Source organism: Thermobia domestica, chromosome 3 (assembly GCF_964235325.1).
Source record: "Thermobia domestica chromosome 3, izTheDome1.hap1.1, whole genome shotgun sequence".
Classification (NCBI taxonomy): Eukaryota; Metazoa; Arthropoda; class Insecta; order Zygentoma; family Lepismatidae; genus Thermobia; species Thermobia domestica.
Window position 1 is genome coordinate 308,820,029 of NC_137456.1, and position 13,751 is coordinate 308,833,779.

The following is a 13,751-nucleotide window of genomic DNA, read 5'->3' on the forward strand; positions in this document are numbered from 1 at the left end:
TAGTGCAATTTGTTTGTGTGTTTTCGATTAAGATACAAAAGTCTTGTAAACACAGTACGTGTTTGACGTAGCGCAAGATCTGTGCGTGTGTCATTGCGAGTGCCTCAGTAGAGACATCAACGGGCCCAAAGTGAAGTTTGTATACTGTCTGAAATACTTTCTGTATAATGACACTATTCTGAATGTTTAATAATAATACAGTATAAAATACACGATAAATACAAATGCTGCAGTAGCGTTACAATCAATGTGATGAATAAATAAGCATATATGTTAAATTATAGTTCTTAACAAAATAGTACAAGGCTAATTTCTATAATCAACTAGTACTATCCAGTGTTGCCAATTGTAAAACACTTTTACACCAATATAAATAAGAAAATAAACATTCAATAAAGGTATAAATATTTTTTTGTGCAGATTAAGTTTGTAAACGCTGGACATCAAGAAACATATGTAAGGAACAAATTTCTCTAAATGACACGAGTTAAAAATTAAATAATGAAGGAAGAAACGTAATGAAATTTAAGTGGTAAATGAAGAGAACCTTCCAGTATCAATCGTGTAGATAGCCGAGCTGTCAGAACTAAAAATATGATACAAATACACATCTTTCGGTGGAAACCACCTACTTTCAGGATATTGCTTCTGCTATTGATCCCTATATTCTTTAATATGACACTGGGAAAAATAAAAGCAGCACACACGATATAATGTTCCGATTACAAGTGAGTTGAGTACATGAAGAATCTTGAGTACTACCCCATTTTATAGGGGCATATTGATATTCATGAGAAGCCTACAAGCTTCTCTTAGCAGAAAATGAATTCATACTGCCTTAGAATGTGTTTCTTCAGAGGGAAGTTGTTTTAATAGGTGCATATTAACTTTAGAAGGGCTGATCATAAAGAGCGTGTGGACATATAGCATAAATAGTAGTGCATAAAACACGAACCAAATTGTGCTAGGTGTCCACTGAAAAGTACAAATGATATATAACCAAGTCAGGGCTGGAGCGCGTCCGTAGGGAACGTGCGTCAGCGACGGTAGATGTACGCTTTATGCGTTTTTTGTAAATACACATACATTCCTTATGGCACACAGCTTTGCGACACATCTATAATTACTTTATAGGCCAATGTTTAATTGAAGGGGGCTAGTCTTCTTTTTCGGATAATCTCCCACAGATGGCGGCCCCGGATTAGACCACATGACCCCACTAGACAAAACAGATAATTAACTCTTACTGCCTTAGAATATGTTTCTTAGGGGAGGCGTTGTATTAATAGATGCATATTGACTACAGGAACACTGGGTGTAACTACAGCGTATATACACCGTGTCTCCAAAAGGTTGAGCGCATTCTATATTGCTTTTTCGAGGCAAAATTTTCTAAGTCCAACTTCGGGGATCTTCGGAAAAAAGTAAAGCAGGTTCGAACCTCGAAGCCAACCTTTGCAATCGGAAAAATTTTTCAGATGTGTTTTTCATCTTTTATGTATAATAAGACTTATATATAAAAAAAAAAAAGCAACATTGATTGAAATACTTAATGATATATTTCGAAACTTTTTATTAATGTCAGCACATGCTTGTTTGTCATTTAGCTCGGAACATTTAGATACGTAAACGAATCTTTCCATATGAAAAGAATGCTGATAGTTAAGACATAGAACATAAATCTCGCCTGAGTACTAAAATAAAAGTCAAAATAGAACTAAAACAACATTTGCAGTGGATATGAATGTCATAATTATCTACAGAGCCGCTATACATCTTCTGAAGAGTGCTTGTGTTAGCTCAGCGGTAAGCCGTTGGATTTCAAATTGGTTGTAAGGTTGTGAGTTCGATTCCCACCTGAGAATGTTTTTTTTTTAAAGTTATATTTTTCGCAATGCATGAAAAATTATATAAAACAATTACAGTAAAATACATCAGTTGTATATAACATAATCATTGCTGAATATAGTAATTATTATGGTTAAAATATAGCATCTGAGATAGATGTTCACAGTACGTCGGTATTATATAGGAGAATGTTAAATTGAGAAAATCGTTTAATAGCAATAAATAAATTATGTAGTGTATTTATTTGTAGCTATTTGTCATATAGAGGTTACTTCTCAACATTCATATTACAGCATGCCATTTATGTTTTTGAAAAATTATTCGAGGCACATAAAGAGGGTATAATCAGAGAATCCAAAGTCGGAACGCTCGTAAGAAATTCATGAATCCCAAAGGTCACGTGATTAGACTGGATTTGTCCTTATGAAGCATGCCACAGCAGAAGGTCTTTACATAGATTTTCAATTCAATACCTAATATATGCTTTTGCAATGTGGAAGTGGTAATGCCTTGGGTCACACTTTCTCTCTCGCTCGCTCGCTGACTCTGTCTTTATATATATATAAAAATGGATGTATGTGTGTGTTTCAACATAATTATGATATGTGTGGAGCACTTTTAACCATATTTCTTACAGTCTGGAAAAGAGTACTGTCGGGATACATATCAAAAATGCTAGAAAAGGATTGATATTAGTATCGAATCCATAGTTTCGTAGTTGCTTAGCTAAATAGTTCTACTTTCAATTCAAGTCCAATTAAGCTCCCATTAACACCCAGGATGGTTACGTAGCGACATAAAAATATCGAAATCAACCGATATTAGAGTCGAATCGTAAGTTTTCAGAGCCGCTAACAGTGTCACATTTCCCATTAGTCCAACTAGGCCCGTGCCTAGAGGCAACTTATTTGAAGAGAGCAAAGTTTAAAAATTAAATAATATTTTATTTTTTTCGTATGAAAAAGTTAAAAAATCAAGAGTAAATACACTATTTCATAAACAATCCTCTTTTACTATTCTAATATGTTTAATTATAACGTAAGAAATCTAAAAATAATTCAGAACATTTTTTCCATTTTTATTTATTTATTTATTTATTTTGTTACGTAGTTGTACTTGTAGCATCTAGTGAGTGGTATCTAACTGTAATAAATTCTTTAATTAAGCATATTCGAATTAAGTTGTATTTTTAAGTTAGAGATCAAGGGGCGGGGAAATATGTAGTTATTGGAGGCGCCGAGAGCAAAAGTGCATAGGGACGCCGAGCTTCTAAATGCAGTACTGGTCGCTAAATTAATTGGTAGAAATTTTAATGCCATTTAAGACCAAATTTAGTCCTAGCGGTGGCAGTATCCGTTTGCTCTCCTAGGAGGAATGAACGGGGCTGACAGCAAAATTATATATATATATATAATATAAAAAACCGACATTAGTGTCGAATCCATAATTTTGGGGGTCGCTTAGATATAGAGTGGCACTCCAGATGCCGTGTAAGTTAAGCCCCCATTAGCACCCTGAAGGAATGTGTGAAATTGTGGCATGTAGAAGTAATTGACAATGACCAATGTTAGTGTCGAAATGAAATGAAAATGAAATCTCTGAGTTTTACGTCCCACGGTTATGCCAGTTAGGCTAAAGGAGACGGTGATTATGAGAGATGAGTGAAATGGTGGAATGAAGAAAGTGGGAGAAAACGGGAGAACCCCGAGAAAACCCACGAGCACGGTGTTTGTCCACCACAAAGTTCACTTGGCGGAGGCTGGGATCGAACCCGGGACCCCAAGCACCAGAGGTGAACGCTCTACCACTGAGCCACCGCGCCCCCCAATGTTAGTGTCGAATCCATATCTTTCGGGGTTCCCAAGTTCATTGGGAGCAGTTCTGATGACCTTTACGTTTAACTTCCAGTAGGAGTAAGATCCCCTAGCACATCTAATAAGGAGAGTTGAGTTGAGTTGATTTTGAGTTTAACGTCCCGTTCAACAGCGAGGCTATATGAGACGTGGACCTACTGATTAACGTGGAATCCGAACCACACGAGCTCCCACATCTAATAAGGAGAGTCGAAGGGAGTAACATATACAATGATTCAAAACGACCGATATTACTGTAGAGTCCATAGTTTCGTTATCACCGAGATAAATAGCAACACTTCTGAACGAACATGTCAGCTGGATTTTGAATGTATCGAAGGCATTGCTCGCACAGCTGTAATTATTTTAATGTTTCTGTATAAATGAATATTACAGCGTAACTCCGGAATGCTTGGGACAACCTTTACCAAACTTTGGGGACATAATTACTTTCAATCTAAGAAGAAAATATTGTAGTAGTATGAAGTTATGGAAGTTAGGAGGTGTGACATGTAAAAATAATGTAAAACGACTGAACTTAGTGTTTTATCCATAATTTTCTTGGTCGTTGAGATGGATAGTGATGGCCTAGGAGAGGAAAGATAAAATCTCAAAAATTACTGAAATATTTGTCGAATTCATAGTTTTCGAGGTTGAGAAAGCGTTTCTAATAACTTTGGAGGTAGTTTGTACCCACTTCAAGATGGGCTTTTTAATTATATCAATTTCTCGCCGTGAGAAGAAATGACCATTTCAACTATTATATTAAGCCAACCTTCGCAATCGATGAAAAAATGTGTGGATGTATGTTTCGTCTTTTAAGACATTTTAACTTAAATGAAATAAGACATGTTGAAATCAAAGATGGACTGGGTCAATGGGTCGGTTGGTAAGATGGGTCAAGATTTGTGAGTGGGTCAGTGGATCGTGGGTCAAAAGGACGTTACCTACTGTGAAACACCTTTCACCGTGACTCACACTGACCCACCGACCCATTCTGTTCACTGCATTGTAGACAGCATCTTCTGAACATTGGTGAGTTTGTCTACGTTTTACTTTCAAGGTCTCCATTTTTTCTTCTTTTTTCATCTGTTTCTAATGAAAAAGGTTCTGGCACTTTTGAATTTTGATATTTGCAATTGTAAGAGTGGCAATAGCAATAGGAGTTCGATTTTGAGATGCAGCCTGTGAGCTTTTAGAGGAGCTAACTGCTGAAAAAATATTTTTGAATCACCTGTAATATATGAATTATTATATAAAAAATTGAAAGTAACTATGTCTGCGTGATCATCACGGTCAAATTGCAAAGTCAAATGAAATGACGTTTGGTATATAATCAGGCTCCAATCCCAACTGGGAAGTTATCATATGCGTATCACTTTCATTACAATACTTAGGGTGTATCGAAAAAACTTTTTTTTTTTGGTCGAAATCGCCTTACTCTTAGTGGTCATTATTGGCCAAATGTGTTTAATATAACATAGAAAAATTTCAAATCGATACCTCAATTTTTGAGGTTCCGCCATTGGCTTGAAATTCGAAAAGAAAATCATGCAATCATAGATTTTTAAAACAACAAATGAAATATTTATTGCTTTATACAGTATTTCCCTTAGTAATAATTGTTTTCCAAATAGTTCAAATATAATGAGAAAAAAAATTAAAATCATTAGCCCCTGTTTATGAGGTGCCACCATTGCTTTGACTTGGGGGGGGGGGGGAATCGATTAATTTATAATGTTTGTATATGACATCTGCTTTCCCTGCAACTCAATTATCGAAACAAATGGACTTGCCTTGCTCAGATATAACAATCAGTTTGAGATGAATTATCACGTTTGAGTGTTGTGCTTTTGCTAGTTTGGTAGCATTGACCCGTGATGCTGTTTTCTTCCTTCTATTGCCTACAAGCCTGTGGCTTTTTCCATATATGTTGCTAAATTGTTTTGCTTGTATCAACATGGAATTGGAGAATAAGACTCGACTACGGTCAGAGGACACAAAAAACATTATTCACGATGTTATTGGGTTTCCAGAGGAGTTTAGTTGTGTTCAACTGCCTACAATAGATAATGTGCTGAAACAATTCCTGTGGGAAAAGAGAAACAAAGAATACACCCTCCATTCCAAAAGAAACCTAACTTTTGAAAACAAATAGTACCACTAGTGCCATCTGTTGTAATATTTTACCGGTAGATGGCGTAGTCCCTCATTGACAACTGGTATAAATGTCATGACATTTGGATGCACGGCAACAAAGTTATTGCGTTTCAACTGTCAGTGTGTTGTGTACATCGGTCGGAAAATGAGTTTCAAACAACGAGCTGCAATTGAGTTTTGTGTTAAACTGGGTAAAACTTTTAGTGAAACGCACCAAATGCTACAAAATGCATATGGTGATGAGTGTCTATCCCGTACGCAAGTTTACGAGTGGTTCAGGCGATTCAAATCGGGTAGAGAGACGCTGGATGATGACGAAAGATCAGGCCGTCCCAGAACCGGATTATCGGAAGAAAACATCGAAAAAGTGCGTGAATTCATCAAACATAACAAAAAATCGTCGGTGAAAGTTATTGAAATGGAATTAGGCATTCCTCAAACAACCGCATACCGCATTTTGACCGAAGTTTTGGGCCTTAAGAAGGTTAATTCGCGGTTTGTACCACACAAACTCACCGAAGACCAAAAATTTGATCGAATTGCGCATTGCAAAGACATCGTTAAAAGTGCTCGGCAGGATCGAAACTTCTTGAAATCGATTGTAACTGGTGACGAGACGTGGTGTTTTGAATATGAGCCCGAAACAAAGCGGCAAAGTGCTGAATGGAGAGCGCCGGATGAAGGAACACCCAAAAAAAGTCGCTTGGTGAAGTCAAAAGTTAAGGTGATGGTGATTTGTTTTTACGATTCAAAAGGAATTATCCACAAAGAATTTGTTCAGCCCGGCCAGACAGTCACTGGAGAGTTTTACTTGGGCGTCATGAAGCGTTTGCTGGCAAGACTTCGTCGTATTCGGCCCGAATATCGCGAAATCGGCAGTTGGACTCTTTTGGACGATAATGCACCATCACATCGTTCGCGACTTGTAACTGAATTTTTGGTCAAAAATCACATTATTCGGTTGCATCATCCGCCCTATTCACCAGATCTCGCTCCGTGCGATTTCTATCTGTTCCCGAAACTGCATTTGGCGATGAAAGGAAAGTGGCACGCATCGATTGATGCCATTGAGAAGGCGACGACCGCCGACCTAAAGACCATTCCAATAAAGGACATGGAGAAGTCGTTTGACAACTTGTTGGAGCGTGCAAATATGTGTATCGATGCAGAAGGAGAATACATTGATTAATAAAAATGATTTGTTCCAAAATGTACATTGCTTTTTTGTTTTTTTAAAACGTTCGGTTTCTTTTGGAATGGAGGGTGTAATTCCGGTTCTAGAAAAGACCGGCCAGCCTATGACATTACTTACGTAGTTGCTTCTAAAAATTTCAAGTTTGGAAGAAATCATCTATATGTGAAAAGCTAATTTAAGTCAACAACGAATTCTTGCCTTAATTCTTCAATATCACGAAAAAGTTCTTCAGCTCCTAAAATCAGTGAAAAAAATCCAACCCTACATGTGACGCTAAAATAGTACAATTTCACAAATTTGCCAGAGAAACCTTATTTGATATTGCTTGGTGAAAATGTGTTGATCCACTGTAAATGTGAAAAAGAAAGACGAATGCCAAAGTTCGAAGTGTCATTTCTTCTTGATCAAAGAACAGAAAAGCTAAAAAGAACAGGAAAGCAAAGAAAAGAAAAAGATTATAGGAGGATTAGACAAAAGTGAATCAAAACGGCTTATGAAGCGGTATAAAAGAACCAAAAAACGTGGAAATGAACATTTAAAACAAGTTGATCAAACTTTAAACGAGGACCAAGGAAATCTACATCAGGCGAGGTGGGTGACAACTGCTAGTGGAATGTTGTGCTTGCTTTTACATCGGAACGGAAAGTCAGTCAAAAGAGCTCAAGATTATGGTTTCCTACATAATGAATATTTATGCTTCTGTATGGTTCTATATTAAAAGTGAACCATCGTGCACACGAGGAGCTAAACATTTATGGAAACTTATGTTATTTTCTAAATCTATGGATTCAAATACAAAATCAATCATAGATCCAGTAATAATACGAAATGCATGGTTTAGTTATCCCGAGAATTTACTTCGGGCAATTATATTGAACACAGATATGAACATACGAAAGCTGGGTTGGAGAAGAATTTTGAAAACAAGAACATTATCCGTATCTATCAGTGTGAGAGTATTCAAAGTTCCTGAGGTCAAAATAGACGCAAAAACCTACGTTGGTATGATAAACTGGTCTGAGTGTGTCTTGACGAAGCCACTACTAACGCAACGCCTAAGCAAAGATGAGCTGCAGCATAACATAAAAATTGCCACAGTTGAAAGTGAATAGTAATAAGTTTTCCTTGCCACTCAATCAGTAAAGCGCATGATAAAATTAGTGACAGAAGAGGCTACTTTTGTGTGGGGTGCAGACGCTCACCATGGACTTACTTTGACAACTTCAAAATCTCGAGAGCGGATACCACAGTTCACAAAGAAACCCGAATGCAAATTACAAATGAGTAACTAAACGTAAATATTAGACGTCATTTGAGAACCAGTAATATAATCTGCAACTACAAAATTAAAGATAAGTCCAAGAGTGGGAGGGAAGACGGAACTCGAACTGCAGCCACCTTCATCGTGGTGAGTTCTGGGTTATTTCCAATGTAATAAATTTATTTGAAAATGAGTTAAGTGTTGCAGGAACTACAATGTATCTCAGCGAGTTTTCTGCAACTTTTAAAATATTATACGTTTTCTAAATGTATGAAAACTAAAAATACTTTTAATTTTATTGATTTTGGACTCCATTGTGTCTGATACTTGACAAAAAAAAAAAAAAAAAAAAAAAAACCACTAACATGTTTAAATATTTTTGCGAAATTCTTTTACAAATATACATTAATACACAAGATAATTGACTTTTCCCCCCACAATTCAGAGGGATGCTGACAACTCAAAAAATTGAAGTAGAGTCTTGAAATCTTTTTACAGTATATTCGGACTGTCTGGAGAACAACTACGAAAGTGGAACATAGTGTAAAGTTATAATATTTCATTTCGTGTCTTAAAAATATCTGCGATTTGATCATTTTTTTAAAAATTTCAAGCCGATGGTGGCACCTCAAAACATTGAGGTATCGATTTGAATTTTTTTTCTGTGTTTTATTAACCACATTTGTCCAAAAATGACAACTAAGGGTAACAAGAATTCGAAAAAAAAAAACGCTTTTTTTCGATACACCCTAATACATATCCTTAGGGGGAGTAGGGGTCCGAATTTTTGCGAAAAATTTAGTATCTCACAAGCCGTTTACCTTAGAGAGCTGAAATTCAATATATAACTCTTTATTAAAAATAAACAGAACGTGTCCTGGCATTTTTTTAAATTTTGTATTATGAGCGGAGTGAAATTGGTAATGGGTTGATTTGTAAAAATAATCGAAAACGATTGATATTAGTTGAGCAACAAATTGAAAAATGAAAACTGCAGTTCTTCGCATTTTTTACCCACTACTTTCTGTTATAATAATTGCTGAAGCTGGTGTTTAATATATGGAGCGTTCAGAGCACAAGACAATCAAGCCATAAGTTGTGAGAAAAATGGCCATAAAATTTGTATTCTAAGCTTGATTACATGGGCATTTTTAAATTAGTACGGCGTGTTTAATTATATGGAAAACCAGTTTTTTTTTTTTTTTTTTTCGTTGGTCTACTTTATTTTGATTTGAGACTTTCAAATTTCATCCTATATTCTACTGAAATGTATATATAAGCCAACATTGAAATAATTATATATGATAAATTTAAATTCATCTTAATTCAGAAGATGAGGAACACTTTACCATTGTACCGGTATTGTAACAGAGTGGTGCTTGAGTGATTGACAGTAGGAATTCAAACTCCGATAAATGATAATTTCACAGTCTTGTTTTAATACAAGTATAACCTCTTTAGTCAATGGAGAGGAGGACGTAGATCATGGGTCAGAGTTGATGACGATGGGTTTTGATGGGTCGGAGTTGATCACAATGGTTCAGAGTGGTTCAGAGTTGATGGTGGGTCAGAGTGGGTCACGATGGGTGGTGTGTCAGTGGGTCAATGGGTCATTTGGGTGGTGGGTGATAGTGGGTCATGGTGAGTCGTGGATCAAATTTTCATTGACCGACACCATCTCTGGTTAAAATGGTACTGAAGAGAAGAGGCACCGCAGTGGCTCAGTAGTAGAGCGTTCACCTCCGGTGCTTGGGGTCCCTGGTTCGATCCCAGCTTGCGCCGTGCGGATTTTGTGGCTGACAAACACAGTGCTCGGGGTTCTCCCGTTTCCTCCCACTTTCATCATTCCATAATTTTATTCACTTTTCATCATCACTGTCTTCTTTAGCCTAGCCGACATAACCGTGGGACGTAAAACTGAAAGATTTCATTTCATTTCCAAAAGAGCCTGAATTATTCTTTTTTCATTAGAACCAAATAAAAAAAAAAGAAAAATGGAGGTCTTGGAAGTAAAACGTAGACAAACTTACCAGTGTTCAGAAAATGCTATCTACAAGGCACTGAGCAGAATGGGTCCGTGGGTCAATGGGCCAGTATGAGTCACGGTGAGTGGTGTTTCGCAGTGGATCATGTCTTGTTGACCGACGATCCACTGACCCACTCACAAATCTTGATCCATTTGAACAACTTAATCTCTGATTTTAACACGTAGTATATCATTTAAAAAACGAAACATCTACATTTTTTCTCGATTGCGAAGGCTGGCTTGATACATATACTAGTTGAAATGGTAATTTCTTCTTAAGGTGAGAAATTGATACGATTAAAAAGCCCATCCTGAAGTGGGTACAAACTACATTCCAAAGTTATTAGAAACGCTTTCGTGACCAAAGAAAACTATCAATTCGACAAATATTTAAGTAAGTTTTTACATTTTATTGGTCATATCTCTGGGCCTCTCATCCTGTGAAGATGGGGATGAAATTGGATATAACGCCATTGAGTGCCTCACTATTCATCTTAGCGACCCAGAAAACAATGGATAACACTCTACGATCAGTCGTTTTACACTATTTTTACATGTCACTCCTCCCAACTTCCGCAATAATTTTTTCTTAGATTGAAAGTAATATGTCTCCCACGTTAGATAAAAGTTGCTCCAGACATTCCTGAGTTTCGCTGGAATATGCACTTATACATACATTAAAATATTTAGAGCTGTGTGAGCAACGCTTTTGATGTTGCCACTGTAAATTCAAAATCCAGGTGACATAGTCGGTCATACCAAAACGTGACATAAATGCCGTTACGATTGTAATAGCTTGACGTACCCAAACTATGGATTTGGCACTAATCTCAGTCACTTGAGACATTTTATTTTTATCCTTTATCGCCCGTCATGACGATGGGGTTTGAATCGATTGAGTTGATTTTGAGTTTAACGTCCCGTTCAGCAGTGAGGCTATATGGGACGTAGACCTACTAATTAGGCCTAACGTAGAATTCGAACTACATGAGCTCTTGCTGGGGGCCGAACCTGCGTCTCTCACGCCGAAAGCGTGTACGCTATACGCTTAACCACAAAGGAGTTTTACGATGCGAGTTGAATTTGGACTTTAACGCTATCGGAGTTGTAATTATTAATATCTGCAACAACGAGAACTATGGATTCGACACTAATATCGATCGCTTTTACTTTATATATATCCCCCTCCAACTCCCAATAGCTTACCCCGAGAGTATTCTTTTTTAGACTGTAAGCACTATATGTAGGAAGTTGTTTACATGATGAAACATTCACACATATATATACAGATGGTGATCAGAAAAATGAAAACACCTGTAGTTGGCAACACGTCAGATGTATGGGTTGGCAGTGGTGTCGTGGCGGCCGCAGCGCCGGACCGCTGGTGGTGATGTGTTAGGTCGGTCTCCATACTAGGTCAGGCGCAGTGGAACAGCAGTGTCCAGTGGCTGCAGCAGACGGAGGTAGTGTAAAATGGTGGCGCAACCATGCAACTTGGACCGTTGAGGACTGGAAACGTGTGATATGGTCGGATCAGTCATCCTTCACCCTATTCCCAATCACGGGCCGTGTTTATGTGTGGAGAACGCACAAAGAAGCTTATGATCTGCAGTGTCTCCGCCCAACTGTGAAACATGGCGGCGGCTCGGTGATGCTGTCGGCCGCCATATCATGGTTTTCATTGGGTCCTGTGGTCACACTTAGCGGACGAATCACTGCCAACGATTATGTCGCAATTTTAGGAGACCACTTGCATCCTATGGTCCGGATGTTGTTCCCGGGCAATGACGCCATCTTCCAGGATGATAATGCACCCATTCACACAGCTGGCGTTGTTGCAGCGTGGTTTGAGGAACATCGGGATGAAGTTCAACACCTCCCCTGGCCCGCCCAATCCCCAGATCTCAACATAATTGAACATCTGTGGTCCGTCTTGGAAACACGACTCCGGCGACGATTTCCACCTTCATCCTCTCTCACAGAACTGGCCGATGCCCTGCACGAGGAATGATGTAAAATTCCACTTGCTACCATTCACGACCTCTATGCCTCCATCCCACGTCGCATCAAGGCTGTTCTGAAGGCGAAAGGTAGCCCGACACCATATTAATCTGGCAAGTTGCAATTTCGTTCAGGTGTTTCCATTTTTCTGATCACCATCTATATATATATATATATATATATATATATATATATATATATATGAAAGAGACCACATTGCATTGCAGATTATTAAACTGAAATACTTTGGAAAGAAATCCTATTCTGCCTTGTTTCTTAAGTATAAATAAGTCTCTTAGACATGACTTAGTGTTCGTAGATTTCCTGTTTGCATGGTTTGAGGTTCGTGAGTTTTGTGTCTGTAACCAAGATTCGAGTTTGTATAATAATTTCTGTTTATACTCGCATAGTCTCTTTACCTTTCAGAAAGCGTAAATCACTTGCTGCAATGAGAAAATTGAGAAATAACCTCCGTATGACAAATACATGCAAATAAATACATTATTCTCTTAATTTTTATTTAACATTCACATATAGAATACCAGCTTGCTGTGAATACCTATATCAGATGTTGTATTTTAAACATAATAATCACTTTGTTCTGCAATTATTATATGTTATATATATAATATATACACAACTTATGTATTTTAATGTAATTATTTTATATAATTTTTCATGCATTGCGGAAAATATAACTTAAAAAAACATTGACTAAGAGGGGAATCGAACTCACAACCTTACGATTTGAAATCCAACGGTTTACCACTGAGCTAACACAAGCACTCTTCGGAAGATCTTCTAGCGATGTATAGCGTCTCTTTAGATAATTATGACATTCATATCCACTGCAAACGCTGTTTTTGTTTTACTTTGACTTTTATTTTAGTACTCAGGCGAGATTTATGTTCTATGTCTTAACTTTCAGCATTCTTTTATACATGGAAAGATGCGTTTACGTATCTAAATGTTCCATTACTATGGAGAGCTAAATGACAAACAAGCATGTGCTGACCTTAATAAAAAGTTTCGAAATATTGTATCATTAAGTATTTCAATCAATGCTTTATGTGCTTTTTTTTTCTACACTTAATAACAAGTCTTATTATATTTAAAAGAAGAAAAACACATCTGCAAAATTTTTCCGCTTGCAGATGTTGGCTTGGAGGTTCGAACGTGCTTTACTTTTTTCCAAAGATACCCGAAGTTGGACTTAGAAAATTTTTGCCTCGAAACAGCAATAAAGAATGCGCTCAAACTTTTTGAGACAAGGTGTATATATGGCATACAAAATGCAGTGCATAAACCACGAATCAATTTCAAAAGAAACAAAAAAACTTGTGCTAGATGGCCACTAAAAAGCACGAATGCTATTTAACCAACTCAGGACAGGGGCGCAGGGTGAGC

The 13,751-nt window shown here is 37.3% G+C and overlaps 1 protein-coding gene across 4 annotated transcripts in view; it reads left to right on the top strand.

The window, feature by feature from the left end:
* Unc50 (Unc50 RNA binding protein) overlaps positions 1–13,751 on the top strand; it is a 212,291-nt gene that overhangs the window by 268 nt on the left and 198,272 nt on the right. The window contains exon 1 of one of the 4 annotated variants that reach the window (XM_081752562.1): positions 21–135. The exons of 2 other annotated variants lie outside the window; for them this stretch is intronic. Coding sequence is in view for 1 of the 2 variants with exons in the window: in XM_081752559.1 (XP_081608685.1) it covers positions 714–728 (15 nt within the window). In the remaining variant the exon portion in view is untranslated. Of the gene's footprint in view, positions 1–20; positions 136–698; positions 729–13,751 lie in introns of those variants that run through there. One more of the 4 variants, XM_081752559.1, reaches the window with a different exon arrangement.